The 16,153-nt window shown below is 40.6% G+C and overlaps 1 protein-coding gene across 2 annotated transcripts in view; it reads left to right on the forward strand.

Moving 5' to 3' along the window:
• The first annotated feature begins 7,980 nt into the window (after positions 1–7,980).
• Positions 7,981–16,153, forward strand: part of LOC119859961 (AGBL carboxypeptidase 4) — a 1,439,111-nt gene continuing 1,430,938 nt past the window's right edge. The window contains exon 1 of one of the 2 annotated variants that reach the window (XM_038412901.2): positions 7,981–8,333. In XM_038412901.2, coding sequence (XP_038268829.1) covers positions 8,303–8,333 — 31 coding nt within the window. In that variant the 5' untranslated portion in view covers positions 7,981–8,302. The remainder of the gene's footprint in view (positions 8,334–16,153) is intronic. The other variant, XM_043520131.1, reaches the window with a different exon arrangement.

Below are 16,153 nucleotides of genomic sequence, written 5' to 3' on the forward strand. Positions count from 1 at the left end.
CAATGTAAAGAGCACATAAGATATATTTTTACTTCATTTTCTTATTAAGCATGGTTGTCATAGTCTCTGCTTCCATGACTGGCTTGAGATCATATGGAGCTCTTGAAACATTTGAACAATGGCTTTTTTTTTTTTTTTTTAAAAAAGCTGCACAATTAGTAACTACCTCATAACTGCAGGCCCTTTTACCAGTGAGGGGCCCTGGGTACTGGGGATTCCCTGAAGCCACAGAATCTACTGGTACCCAGGCTGGCCCTGAATGGTATAAAACATTTTTTCTAGGTTAGTGTACATTTTATGTTTGAAATTCCTAAACTGTCTTGACCCACATGTTCAAATCCCAGCAGAGCTGACTCAGCCCTTTATCTATCTGGGAAAGATAAAGTGCAGTTTTATTGTGTGAAGGGGTAGTTCTCTAAGAATTTAAAAAACAAGGTTCTTTATGTACTGCAAAGGTATAAAACATTCTTGTTTGTAGAGTAGAGGTTTACTTCATTGTCTTTAGGGAAAATTTCCTCTGTCCACAGTGCTGACTTCACCCCAGAGACTCTTCCTTTTCTGTACAGTATGGATGAGATTCATAGACTCTTTTCGTAAGCCCACACTGTGGTCTACCTTGTGAAAGCTTTGCACTGCTCCCACAGAAATCCCTGTCTCAGGAGCAGGCTAGAGGAGGAAGGTAGTGTGACCAGGGTGGTCCTGTGCCCTGGAAATCCCCTGCTTCAAGTTTCATAGGGGCTATGGCAGTGGGAAGCACAAGTTAGCCTGACCCAGGGACCAAACCAGCCTCCTCAGTTCTGTAGTCACAAGTTGCTTCAACACTGCACCAGTGCTGTGGGTAATTTGCCCCTATGTCTGTAATTTCTTTACTGGGTAGCTTCAGTCTGATATTTGCTCTATATAATTATACAATATTTACCCCCCACAGGACCATTTTTATTAAGAACAAATTTTATTAAGAACAAATATTTCAAAAATATTCTTAATGTGGAATTAAAAAATATTTTCAGGAATACGAGTTGGCCTGTTGCATGTTTGGGTACAACTTGATCCAAGTTTTGCAGGCACCCTATCTCAGATTTCATATCAGTTGCCTTAGCACTGCTTTTGATTTATTCGAAAGCTACGTACATTGTGAGGGAAGACATAGCTTGACCTTCCCAGACTTGCTACATTTTGATTTTTTCCAGGACTAATAACAACAGAATAAATCCATGAGGTGATGTTGTGCAGAGCACCTAACGGTGTGCTAGATTCATTACAGAGCACACAGCAAATACTATCCCAACACAAGGCACTTATAATCTCGTTTTAAATATTATAAAACCAATTAGAGTAATAAATAGTAGTGAAAGAGAAAAAGGAAGGATGAGGGTTACAATAGTAAGAGTATGAGGTTACTTAGGTACATTGTGTGTATGTCTTAATGGCACAACTGCTTAATTTTTCTACATTACACCCCGCTTTGAATTTTTCCACTGGCTTCCCCTTCTTTTCGGCATCAAGTTCACATTGCTTGTCATCACCTTCAAGTACATAACTTTATGCCTGCCTACTAACCTTATCTTATCATCTTGCATGCCACCCGCTCTGCTCCATCCTCGATGTCCAATTCATCTGCTTGTCTTTGAAGCATCTTTATGACTTTTTCCTCCTCACACCCTATCCAGGGTCCGCAAAACTGGTCCACTAAGCTGCTACTCGTACAAATCCAACCTTAAAGGTCAGCTGCAAATGATTTTTTTAAAATTGAGTTTTTGCCTCTTTTGTGATGTATTAAAAAGTCTCTTTTTTAACCTCAGGAATGTCAAATCTGATCTTTCTTGATTATGCTGGAAAATCTCTGGAGATCCTCAATATCCTGGGTATCATGGGCAGTCACACCTTAAGTGAATGGGTAGTGATTCAATCTGTAATACAAAATACCCTCTCTCAGAAATGTTCTTAGTCATTTGAGTTACACAGGTTTTAATCACAGGTTTCAGAGTAGTAGCCGTGTTAGTCTGTATTCGCAAAAAGAAAAGGAGTACTTGTGGCACCTTAGAGACTAACAAATTTATTAGAGCATAAAAGGTTTTAATAAAAACAAAACCCAAAGCATTTTAAACAGCCTGATCAAAAATCCCTTTTCCTCTCAGCTTTTCAGTCTCTTCAATCTTTCGACATTTTTTCTTTTTTTGTCTGTCACCACATAGCTTTGTAAGACGGACAAAAATGGAAAATGTAATGTTTAAAATACAATGAGGATCTCCTGCTACCAGTACTAAAACATCCTTGGAATTTCTAAATATTATAGATGACAATTTTCTACCTCAAAAAGTGTTGCATCCAACACGAGGAATTCTATATTAGACCTGGTCTTGACAGATAAAGAGGAATTGATCACAGACCTAAAAATTAGTGGTAGCTTATTATAGAATAATAGAATAAGTGATCATGATTTGATCATGTTTGTTATGTGCAAACACAATAAAGTCCGACTAGTAATATATCTACTTAGTGCTTTAAAAGTGCCATTTTCACAAAATTGAAAACAATTATGAGCCAAATCAGTTGGCAGAAAAAAATTTAAACAGAAAATTGTGAATGATAAATGTGAATTTTTATAAACATTTTACTAGATGCCCCAAAAAACCACACTTGAGAAAAAAGGCCACACTGGTTTAAAAAATTAGCCCAGCTTAAAGTGGAAATAAGGGTAGCTATAACAAAAACAAACAAACAAAATCCCAAAACAAATGGAAACAACAAGAAGTTTGTAGTAATGAATATAAATCAGAAGCTAGGAATTGCAAATAATCAATAAGGGAAGGAAGAGGACAAAAGGAGACATCTATGGCCAACAGAGTTAAGGACAATAAGAAGGAGGTGTTTTTAAAGTACATTAGGAACAAAAAGAATCCCAAGACTGGTGCTGATTCATTACTAGATGGAAATGCTGGAATTGTCAATTATGTAGAAAAAGTAGTGTTCAGTAAATATTGGTTATGTATCTGGGGGGAAAACATATGATGATGTCATATGATGATGATAATGAAACACTTTACATTCAAATAGCACTTCAGGAGGATGTTAAACAGCAGCTACTAAAGTTAGACATTTTAAAATCAGCAAGTCTGGGTAACTTGCAGCCAAGAGTTTTAAAAGAGCTGGCCAAGAGCTTACTGGATAGTTAATGCTGACTTTCAAGAATTCTTGAACACTGGGGAAAGTTCCAGAAAACTGCAAAGAAGGTAATGTTGTGCCAGAAGTTAGAGAGGGTAAACAGGAGGACCCAGTCAATTATTGGCCTATCAGCCTAACATTGATCCCTGCAAAATAATGGAATGGCTTATATAGGACTGAATTAATAAAGAATTAAAAGAGAGGAATATAATTTATGCTAATCAACCTGGGTTTACATGGCTAGGATCCTGTCAGAGTAAGTTGATACACGTTTTGATGAAATTTCAAGTTTTTGATAAAGGTAATAGTATTGATGTAATATACTTAGACTTCTGTAAGTCATTTAACTTGGTACCTCACAACAGCTTGATTAAGAAACTAGAACAATTCAAAATCAAAAGGCACACATTAAATGAATTAAAAACTGGCTAACCGGTCTCAGAATATAATTGCAAATAGAGAATCAAGTAGGTATGTTTCTAGTGGGATTTGGTTTTGGCCCTATCCTATTTTAAATCTTTTTTTTTTTTTTTTGCAGTCAATGACCTACATAAAATAATTATAAAATAATCACTGATAAAGTTTTCAGTTGACATGAAGTTTGAAGCAATGGTAAATAATGAGGAGATAAAATCACCAATACACAGTGACCTGGATGACTCAGTAAACTGGGCGCAAGCAAACAATGTACTTTTACAGGGGCCAATTGTAAAGTTATATAACTAGGAGTAAAGAATGTAGGCTGTACTTACAGGATGGTGGACTCTCTCCTAGGAGGCAGTGACCCTGAAAAGGATTTGAGGGTCTTGGTGGATAATCACCTGCAAACCTAATTTCCCCCATACTAATTTCCCCTTACTGTTACTCACACCTTCTTGTCAACTGTTTGAAATGGTCCACTCTCATTACCACTACAAAAGTTATTTTTCTTCCCTTGGTATCCTACTGTTAATTGAATTGTCTCATTAGACTGACCTCCCACTTGGTAAGGCAACTCCTATCTTTTCATGTGCTGTGTATTTAGACCTGCTACTGTATTTTCCACTCCATGCATCTGATGAAGTGGGTTCTAGCCCATGAAAGCTTATGCCAAAATAAATGTGTTAGTCTCTAAGGTGCTACAAGGACTCCTCGTTGTTTTTGCTGATACAGACTAACATGGCTACCACTCTGAAACCTGTCACCTGAACATAAACTCCCAGTGCAGTGCTGTGGCCATAAGGGCTAATGCAATCCCTGGATGTATTTTTAAACAGGGGAATCTCAAGTAGGAATAGACAGATTATTTTACCTCTGTGTTTGGCACTGGGAAATTGCTACTAGAATATTGTGTCCCATTCTGGTGTCAACATTTCAGAAACGATATTGATAAATTGGAGAGGGTCAAGAGGAGAATGATTCAAGGACTGGAAAACACGCTTTCTAGTGATAGACTCAAGAAGTTTAATCTGTTTAGTTTTACAAAGTCTATAAACCCCTACATGGGGAACAAAAATTTGATGATGGGCTCTTTAATCTAGCAGACAAAGGTATAACAAAATCCAGTGGCTGGAAGTTGAAGCTTGACAAATTCAGACTGGAAGTAATACGTAAATTTTTAACATTGAGGGCAATTAGCCATTGGAACAATTTACCAAGGGCTGTGGTGGATTCTCCCTCACTAGATATTTTTAAATCAAGACTGATATTTTTCTAAAAGACATGCACTAATTCAAACAGGCATTAGTTCAGGGAAGTCCTATGGTGTGCATTATGCAGTAGGTCAGACTAGATGATCAGTGGTCCTGTCTGGCCTCAGAATCTATGAAAAACAACTTTTGAAACATACTCTTCAGATCTTTTTAGTACATTGCAAAGGAGCACGAAAAATGTAATGAGCCCATATTTGTCCTTTCCAAATTACCTTTAAAATACAACGAGACAAAGTGGGCGAGGCAATCTTTTATTGGACCAATCTCTATTGGTGAAAGAGAGAAGCTTTTGAGTTAGAGAGAGCTTCTTCAGGTATGGGAAAGGTAAGGTACTCAGAGACCATGTCTACACTTACAAGCTTACAGCAGCACAGCTTTTCTGATCTAGCTGTGCCACTGTATCAGAGCTTGTGAAGCCACATTATGTCAATGGGAGACAGCTCTCCTGTCTACATAATAAAACCAGCTCCATGAGCGGCGATAGCTATGTCGGCGAGAGAGCATCTCCCACCGACAGAGCGCTGTGCACATGAGTGCTTATGTCAGGAAAACTTATGTTGCTCAGGGGGATGTTTTTTTCCCCACACGCCTGAGCAAAACAAGTTTTGCCAACATAAGTGCTAGTGTAAACCTGGTCTCTGTGTCACAGTTAAATACAAAGTGAAACAGATTGTTTAACATAAGTAGTTAACACATGTTCAGAGACCATTCAAGATGAAGTGACACCACTGTAGTCACAGGAAGAAAAAAAAGGGGAGGGGGAGTGGGAGAACTAGTGGGTTACAGATTAAGACCATGGTTTTTAGTGTCAAGCAAAGTTATGAGTTTAAGCTTGTCTTTTGAAGATGTTGTGCAACTTTCCTTTGAGGACAAAGGACTGAGAGGTCAGATATGGAGTTACAATTTTGTGAAAACTATTTGCTCACAGGTGATGTGTTGGGTTTTTTTTTTTAATTATTTTCGGTGTGAGTTCATTTGAGAGCATAACGATTGTCTTGTCTCACCTACATAGTAGATATTGGGGCATTTAGTGCACTGGATATGGTACCACATTGTGATAGGCATATGTAGGACCCATGGATCTTGAACTTGAAGTAAAGAGAGAACAAATGAAGAGATGAGTGATGTGATCAGAGCCACAAGTGAGGAAGATAATCTTTGCACAGCTTTAGGACAGAGGAGGACTATTTGTGCATATCAGGGAGCCCAGACAGAACGAGGTTGCAGTAGTCCATACAGGAGATGACCAGGGTGTGGATAAGTGTTTTAACTGTTGAGACAGAAAGGGTCAGATATTTGGAGTGTCATACAGCAAAACATGAGAAGACCTGGTAACAACCTGGATGAATAGGGAGAAAAAGAGAGGAAATCAGAGAGGACCTCAAGGTTGCAAATTGGAGCGGCTAGGAGAATGGAGAAATTTTAGGGGAAAAAAAATACTGTTTGTCCATGTTCAACTTGAGTTGCTGGTGGGCCATACAGGAAAGTATGTCAGATACAATTTGACATGTAGATTGGGTAGAGGAAGCCAAGTCTGGTGCAGAAAATTAGACATGAGAATCATTGGCATAGGGATGTAGCTGAATTTGTGGAAGAAGGAAGTCATCTAAGGGTGAGTTGTTCAGGAAGAAGAGGATGTGACAATAGACAGAGAAACCTAAGAGTCACAGAGAGAAAAGGAGGGTGCTGGAGGAGGAACCACCAAAACACATGCTGAAACAGTAATTGGAGCAATATAAAGAGAACCAAGAGAGGGCAGGGTCAAAAACCCAAGGGGAAGGATAGCATGAAGGAGGTGGGAGTGGTTGACGGTATTAAAAATCAAGTGGTCATTGATGAGGATGGTTTCATTGGACCATAGAGAACACACACCAGATTGGAAGGAATCCATAAGAGGAGTTAGTGAGAAGAAGTCAAAACAATGTTCATAAAAGCACTTGCAGGAAGACATCCTTTAGCCTACCTACAGTTTCAGGCTTGCAGCATTTTAAGGCTCACTTACTAAATCTAAGGAGGCAGGACAGCCACACTCTCACAAGTTTTACCTCCTGTGCTTGCAATATGTTAACTGCCATATGGTCAGTCTCACCTGTAAGGTCTTGAGGGGTATTTTTGTGTGTGTGTGTGTGGGGGGGGGGTATCCACAAATAAGTCTCCCTTCTCAGGCTTGCTTGCTTGAGACACACATTGTTAGTCTGCACTTGCTGTACCTTATGGGGAACACAGACATAACAAGCACCTCCTCAGTGAGGGCTTCATCATTGTAATTGTCACAGATTGAGTTTCACCTGCTGGGGTTGAGAGGGCACATGAGCACACAAGCCCTCCTGCCCTGAAAGGACATCACTGTGATTAACAGATGATCAGTCTTACCTGCTGGGTTTGGGGCACATTTGGAGCACACACATGAAGCAAGCACCTCCCCTCTGCTCAGAAAGTGCCTCACTATGGAATGCTACATGAATCATGCTCTCTTAGGTCCGGGTAGAGATCTGGAAGGTGAGGGTGCACACACACAATAAGCCCCTCTTTCCTTATGGCTGCACCACTGTAATTGCTACACAGTCAAAATCACATGGTGAGTGGCAAGGAGGAACACACACACATAATCAGCCCCTCCTCCTCTGAGGCTGCCTCACTGTAACTGTCACATAGACTCACCCGCTGGTATGTGTGGGGGAAACACACCTACTAAATCCTGCCTTCCCTAGGGCTGCATAATTGTAATTATGTGTTGGGAGAAGGGGGGGGGGGGACGGACGGACGGACACATATAATAAGCCCTGGCCTCTTCCCCAATAGGCAGTATCATTGTAATTAACTTATGCTCAGACAGGGGCATAGGGAAGGAGAACCCGCACGCAAACATGATCCCCTCCTGCCCTAGAGCTGCATCACCGTAATTGCTGCATGGCCAGTGTTTCACCTGCTGCATCGGGGTACGGGTAGGTGCCTGGGCAAACACGCATCAGATGCTTCCCCCCGCCCTGGGGCTGCAGCATTGTAATTGTCAGACTCACCTGCTGGGGGCGCATGGGAGGCAAATGCAAACACGCTAAAAGTCCCCCCGCTCTCCTGGGGCTGCATCACTGTAATTGTCGGACCCACCTGTGCGGGAGGGGGGCGCGCGCGTGCGCACACACACGGGTACAATGAGCGCCCGCGGGGCGGCATCTCTGTGACCGCTGCCTAGGGAGACTCAGCAGCTGAGCCTGGCCGGGGGCCGCCAACACCGGCCCCTCACCCGCGGGGCCAGCAGGGGGCCGAGCGCGCGCGCGAGCACCCGCCGTTGCCTCCTGCTCAGACTCAGCCGCCGGGACGTTGCTGACCCCGTGGCAAGGGAGGGGGGAGGAGAGAGGGACTCCCCTGGCTGTGACGTGTGTTGCTATGGTGACGCCCGAGCCGCGTCTCACTCCCTGTGGAGCGGCTGGGGGACGACAACAAACATGGCGGAGCGGAGCAAGACGGCGGAGCCGGGTCAGTGCCAGCCGCAGTCTCAGGGGGGGGGAGGAGCGAGGCAGAGACTCCTTACGTGGGGTTAAGGGAGCGGGGCCCCTGCATGGGGGAAAGAGGGGAGACGTCCCTTCAGGTAGGGCTTAGGGGAGGGTGCCCCTCTCTCGGGGTGCGGGAAAGGCCCCTCTGGACTTCGGGATGGGGGGCCCTTTGCCCAGGGAATGGGGGTGGGGTGGGGGAGAGGCCCCGTTCAGAGCGGGAAGCACCTTTTGCACAGGGAATGCAGGGGGGAGGCCCCTTCACACAGGGGGTTCTGGGGAAAGGCCTCTTCACTCAGGGAATACAGGGGGGAGGCCACTTCATACAGGGAATGCGGGGGAGAGACCCCTTAACATAGAGGGTTTGGGGGAGAGGCTCCTTCACACATGGGGATGGAGGGAAAAGCACCTTCACACAGGGGAATGCGGAGGGGGGAGACCCCTTCACACAGGGGAATGCGGAGGGGGGAGACCCCTTCACACAGGGGAATGCGGAGGGGGGGGACCCCTTCACACAGGGGAATGCGGAGGGGGGAGACCCCTTCACACAGGGGAATGCGGAGGGGGGAGACTGCCAATGCAAAGGGGTATGGGGGGAGACCCCTTCACTCAAGAGCGGGGACGAAAAGTCCCCTTTGCATAGGTGATGAGGGTAGATGGAGCATCTTCCTTCCACAGTGACAAGGTGGTAGTGAAGAGAGTCCCCTTCACGCAGCATCGATGTGCTTAGGTATGGGAGGAGGTTTCTCCTTTCTGGAGGCGGTGGTGGGGAGAACCTCACTCAGAGAGCAAATGAGATGAGCGAGAGAATCCGCTTCAGCCAGGGGACAAGGTGGTGGTGGTGGAATAGTGTGCTTTCTACAGAAGGCGGGGGAGCATCCCCTTCACACAGGGGACAATGATCTGCTTGATCCAACTTTGGTTTCTTAATAAATTATATTTTTAATGGGGACATGGGACTGGGATTTAAAACCATATCACATGCTGGAGATTTGGGGTTGTTCAGCAGTTGTCCCCTTTCCCAATGCCATTAAGACCAAAGTGCCTTGAGTTTGCTGAGTTACAGTATACTGAACACTTTATACTGATGTAACACTGGATACTTGGTGTGAAGGTCTTTTGGACAAGATCCTAAACAACTGGATTCTGTTCACTCTACATTGATGCTAATGATTCCACCATTATGCTTATTGAATGAACAGAGATCTGTGGATGAAACTGAGGTCCTGTCTTTCCTCATGGACATTAAAGGTCCCATGCAGCTTTTGTTTCTAGGTGTAGGGGGTCTTTCAAGTGTTATGAGATAGGACTGCTGCCCTTTCCACCATGTGTAAAAATAAAAGCCTCCGAGACACTTTATGGAGAGTAAGGGCATTAACCTTGTTGAGTATAAAACCAGGGTAATATCACTCTTTGCATATGCTAAACATCCTGTGGCACTTCTCATAAATTTCCCTGATGCCTTTGGCCAAAATTTCCCTTATCCCACAGCACTGTGTTGCATATTGTGCATCTGGCTACCCATTTCCACCTTAGAAGTGGCTGCATTTTTAGCAGAGCTGCATATAGGTAGGGAAGTGATTTTGGTCCCTTTGTTATGAAAAGTGGAATATGTGTAAAATGCTGATTTGCTCTGAAAGCCAGTGTTATGCAATGCCTCATTTATGCTTTACTTTGCCCTTGCAGCATATTGCTTTTCTTCCTTGCATCTGAAAGCACAAATTGAGCCTCGCACCCTTTTTGTGAAGTAACTACTGTTATCCTCATTTTACAGATTTGGAAACTGAGGCAAAGGACTCTTAAGCCCCTTTTCCAAGGATCACAGGAACATACAAATTGCCATTCATGACAATCATGACATTGGGCCACCTAATTCATTATGCTATTTTTTACAGTAGCCAGTATCCGGAGAAAAGTGACAAAAGCACCATAGTGGACAGTTATGGAACAACCTTTCTTAAAGGCAAACTTCTTCCTAAATCCTATCATTTAGTGGTTGGCTTATGCCCTAAAGCATGAGAGTTTATACCTATTTTAAAAATATATCCTAACTAATATAAATGTGAATCTTCTCATTTGGCTAGATAAATATCTAGTCCTTTTTTTGGATCCTATTAAGCTCTTGGCCTCACTGATATCTTGTGTCAGGCAGTTCTACAGATTAGTCACAAAGATAAAAGCATTTCCCTTTATTAGTTTTAAATTTTTGCCTTTTAATTTCATTAGGTGTCCTCTTGTTCTTTTATTATGAGAGAATAAGTCAGTTTTTTTTATATCCTTATTTTTTATATCTATATCATGTTCCCTCATAATAATCTCTCTAAGTGAAATTGTCTCAATAGTTTCATTCACTGTTGACACAGAAATCTTTTCATGTCTCTAATCATTTTTGTTGCAGATTTCTGAACCCCTTCTATATTTCTTCCTTTTTCTGAGCTAATGTGACCATAACTGAACATAGTATTTCAGAAGAGGGTGTCCCATCCCATCAATTTATATTATGATGTTCTATTCAATATTACTTCTTATCCTATTTTTTACATATCCTAAGACTTTGTTTGCTTTCTTAACCACAGTTGCACATTGAGCAGAGGTTTTCACTTAGGTGTGCACAGTGACACTCAGCTCTTTTTCCTGAGTAGTTAAAGTTAATTTACAACATGGTAAACACTCATTCTTGCAACACATTACCTTGCATTTGTCGACATTGAATTTCATCTGCTATCACCCTGCCCAGTCTCCCAGCTTTGTTAGGTCCTCCTGAAGTCCTTCAGTCTTCTCTAATCTTAACTAACTGAAATAATTTCATGTCATCTGCAGATTTTTCCACATCACTGTCTAACTCTCTCTTTTTTTTTTTTTAAGATCATTAGCAATGTAAAAAGCACCACCAAAGTTCTATTACAGGACCTTGAGGAATCCCAGTGCTAAACTTTACCATGTTGAAAATTGACTATTTATTCTTCTTCTTAGTTTTCTATCTCTTAGCTTTTTTCTAAATCTTGACAAAACTAACACAGAAATGCTTAGTTTCCTTAACAGCCTCTTCTGGAGGACTTTATCAGTGTTTTTTTGAAAGTCCAAATAAGTTATATCAACCAGCAGAATTTGGAATAGAATCTTGGATACTAATAAAATGAGCTGTAGTTCACGAAAGCTTATGCTCAAATAAATTTGTTAGTCTCTAAGGTGCCACAAGTACTCCTTTTCTTTTTTTTTTTTTTTTTTTTTTTTTTTACGAATACAGACTAACACGGCTGCTACTCTGAAAATTAAAAATACTGCATCTCCTGTTTAGACATTTTTCAGTAAGTTAAACATTGATAACAATGGGTACAATTTTCAATATAGCCAATGTCCAATTTTCAATAGTAATTTACTCTCCCTAGGGCCAGATTTTCAAAGCTATTTAGGCACCTAAAGAGCCTCTTGGGATTTTAAAAAGCACCTAAGCATGTTAGGCACCTAACTGCTTTGATTTCAATAGGAGTTAGGTTCCTAACCTGCTTGGTCACTTAGGTACTTTTGAAAATTTTATCCTAAGTCCAAATACATCAGGTTTTGAAAATGTCCTTCATTTCTTTCCTTCGCCTTTAAGATTATTAAGGTGTTTCATTCAATTCCTTCTGGTAATGTATTGGTGGGGAGAGCTAGGGATTTCACCCCTGTCCTGTTTCATAGCTTTGAATATTCAATATTTTCCACTCCTAGAGAATGCTCTTTTCCTTTTCATCTACTTTGTATTATCTTTTTTACGTATAGACCTCCATGTGGCTTTCCACTGACAACAGTTCTCAGAATTTCACAAATAAGTCATTGCTATTTCCTCTTTACACAATTGTGATTTTTTTTCCAGGTGATTTTTAAGGAAAAGTCAAAGTTTAAATTACTCATACATCTTACAGGGTTCTAAATTAACTGTCCTTACTCAAGAAAGACAGCACAATAGAGACCTCTGATCATTGTGCAGCTACAGTCAAAGAAAGCTAACAAACTGTAGGCTCCCTAAGGAATGGGAGGGTGAATAAGACACAGAATACTACAATGCGTTTATATATATCAGTGTTCAGCTTCATCTGGAATAGTGTGTGCAGTCTGGTCATCCCATCTCAAAAATGGATATTGGAGAACTAACAGGGATTCAGAGAAGAGGGACAAGAATGAACAAGGCAAAGGAAAAGCTCTCATATGAAGAGAGAGTGAAAAGACTGGGATTGTTTATTTTAGAAGGAGACAAATTAAGAATTGATAAAAGTATATAAAATAATTAAGGGTGTAAAGAAGGTAGTTGGAGGACTTCTGTGCTCCCTGTCTCATAACACAAATGGATGTTCAATAAAATTAAATGTGGGAAATTCAAAATAGATAAAAAGAAATACTTTTTCACACAAGTAATTAAACTGTGGAATTCATTGCCACATAAAGTTGTGGAGACCTAAAATTTAACATCATTCAAAAGAGGACTGGATATTTATATGAATATCCAGAGTTATAATTAATTATAACAAAAAACTTCTTAATAGATATTAAACATCATTGTTCAAGTCTTAAACCAATCTTTACCTATTAAAGATCAGATTGAGACCTGCTGTGGGGGCAGATTATCACACATCTGTCTACTGTGGTTTATTCATCTTCCTCTGAAGCCTCTGGTATTGGCCTCTATCAAAGATAACATTCTGGACTAGATGGACATCTGGTCTGATTCAGTGTAGCAATTCCTATGTTCTTATGTTTGATTCAAGTGTGTCTGTATTCTAAAAAGTGTTTGTAAAAATGGCATCTCAATAGATCTGTTTCTTGTGTATTTTCAGACTAATGTATTGATTTTTAGCAGCAAAATTTAGATTTTATTGCTTTGAACTTTTGTGAATCCTGCAGACCAAAACAGAGCTCTGGGAGACGAAGGTAGATTCTATTCTTTGTTGTATTTCATCAACAGAATTGTTGCTAAATTTCATTTAGTTAGACCTGTGCAATCCCAACTGAAGGCTGTAAAGTTGCATGGTGTTATCAAAAACATAATTTGAAGATAGTGAGGTTGAAAAGGTGAAATTGTAGTCATAATTTGGCCTGCAGCATCTTTATTATAGTATTGGTGATAATCCATGAGAAGGAAGAAATGCAGCTTGACTCTCATAACCTAAATGGAGTTTGCAGGCCTGATAGAAAATAAACCAACAATGCATCTTTTAATGTGCAAATTGAGCACATTTGTTGTGGAAATTGAGAGACAACAAATACTGAACGACATTGACCTTTTTTCTAGTCTATTTTCATAGCGGAGTCACACTTAAAGGACGTGGGAAGTATGTTATTACCTGCAGGTTTCCTTTATACAACAAAACAGAAGAAAACTATTTTTTTAACATCACATGCAACTGTTTACATTTGTAAGCTTATTTGCAATATCACATATGTGACCCTCTGACTTTCCTATATTTCTTGTCTCAAACATAGAATCGACTTGAAATTCTCCCTTTCTTTGCTCTCATATCAATACCCCTGATTGTTTCTCCCAATTGTAAATTAGCAGCTGAAGTAGTGACGAAAAAGTGGTGATACTTTTCCACTGATGTGGCAAATCCTTCTCTTCATCCCTCTCTCCCCCCCATCTTTTTCCTCTGTTTCTCTCCCTTTTTCATCTTTCTTTCTCTTTCATTTTTGTTCTCTATTAACATTACTTTCTCTTTCAGCTGTTTTTCTCTTTAATTTCTCTTTTATATATGTCTCCCCCATTCCTTTTTCTGTTAATGCTTATCCCTTTTTTTGCCACACCCTTTGTAGAGAGCTTTACAGAAGTATTTGACTAGGGTTATTCACTTTCCTTTTGCATCAAGCTGCTATAGTTTCTCTGGGATTAATTTCTGCTTGCAGCTGGCTCTGAGCTTCATGTACTGAGTCCTAGTCAGTTTCCCTCTGCAAGTTTTTAGTGCCAGTTTTTATAAAGTATTCACAGATATTGCATGCTTCTGTATTTGGGTGCCAGCCATGAGATTTACAAGTCTCAAGCTGGGGACCCAAATTTAGAGGCAGTTTAGTTCATCTTCTCATATGGAGTCTACTGCAAAATGAAAGTGATTAGAACTAGTTAGTTTCCTTTCAGAGCTACTCAGTTTGACTTCCTGCTTTTATTCTAAGCTCACTTTGATGTCTGATACCTTTTTAAAGGACACTGGATATAAGAAGATGCCCAACTTGGTTGAACGTTCTTTCACACTGAGGTTCAAGTTATGTCTCCAATTCTGTAGCAAAGAGACAACCTTACTAACATATCTAAGAAATATTTAGGCATAGGTGGATGAGACCATTAAATCCCTTTAATTAAACCACATACAGATGGGGTTTTGAACCACTAACCTATCTTCTATTGGCACATGGCATGCAGAAATACTTGAATGATCATCCTACTTTTCTGGTAAACAAAATAAAAATTCAGTGAATGAATTTGAATTTGTAGAAATGGAATTCAAGCTGCACTAGTTATTCCATTCTTCGCAGGTTGTCCTCTTTCTTCAGGAAGCTGTGTTTTCCTCAGAAGGCTTATAGCTTTTTCCAAAGGCCTGGGAGAGAGTAACTAGCATGATCAAAATATGCTCATTATCCGCCTAATCTTTTAAGAGTCTTTTGTCTGGGACGGTTGTATCTGAATCAGTATTGCTACTTCTAATATGTATTTGTTCCATATTTGTTAGTCATTTGGGAGTTATTAATATTGTGGCCTGCAGATGTTACATTTGGGCCACTGTCCTTTTAATCATAGTAAAAGGAAGGAAGTCAGGTACTCTGATGGCTGGAGAGAAAAAAAAATTACAGCTGAACCTTTTGGTCCAGCTTTCAACAATAAACATGTTCTCCATTGAATGTGTGTATTTTCTTGACTACTTTATTGCAGTTTCAATTGTGTATATATAATATTCTTTATTTCCTGTCCTATACTGGTATGTTGCACTACACTGTGTCTCCTGTCTCCCTCTGCTTCTGTCCTCCTTCCCTCCAGCTCTTGTCCCACTTTCTGTCCTTCATCACCTCTCAGAGCTCCTGCCCTTCCCCTGTTTGCACCCCCCTCCTTAATCCGGGTATTTCCTAACTTTGGAGTTCTTGACTTTTGAACCTTAACATTCTTTTACCACACTTTTTTAAAAAATATAATTTTATTATTTATATCACAGTAGAGTCTGGAGACCTCCATCAGAATTCAAGCGTTATTATGCTTGTTGCTGTACAAACACATAAAAAGATACATATTCTGCTCTTACAGTTGAGGGCACTGATCTTGCAAACATTTATGAAAATGTGTAACTTTAAGCATGACAAGGTGGCTGATGTTTTATTAGACCAATTTCTATTGGTGAGAGAGACAAGCTTTTGACCTTACACAGAGCTCTTCTTCAGGTCTGGGAAATGTACTCAGTGTCACAACTAAATACAAAGTGGAAAGGATTGTTTACCATAAGTAGTTAACACATATTTCAAGAGACTATTCAAGGTGAAGTGACCCATGAACACCCCTCCAGTCATAGGGCCATCATGAACAGGTTACCCATATATCCTACAAGAATTTGCTTCAGTACAGAAATAAAACCTCCTCTGACCACATACCCTTATTTGTTACCTACCACCCGACAGTGGAACTCAGATGGGATATAATTAAACAATTACAGCCCATGCTTGATAGGGATTACGACCTGAAGGAAATCTTTCCTGAACCCCTCTTTATGTTGCAATCCCACCAGTCAAGTCAATGCTTGTTTCTTGGGCCCAGAACTGGCGCGCCACCATCTGCAGCTGCTCCGTAAATGCTAC

This window comes from Dermochelys coriacea, chromosome 8, assembly GCF_009764565.3.
Source record: "Dermochelys coriacea isolate rDerCor1 chromosome 8, rDerCor1.pri.v4, whole genome shotgun sequence".
In the NCBI taxonomy this organism is placed as follows: Eukaryota; Metazoa; Chordata; order Testudines; family Dermochelyidae; genus Dermochelys; species Dermochelys coriacea.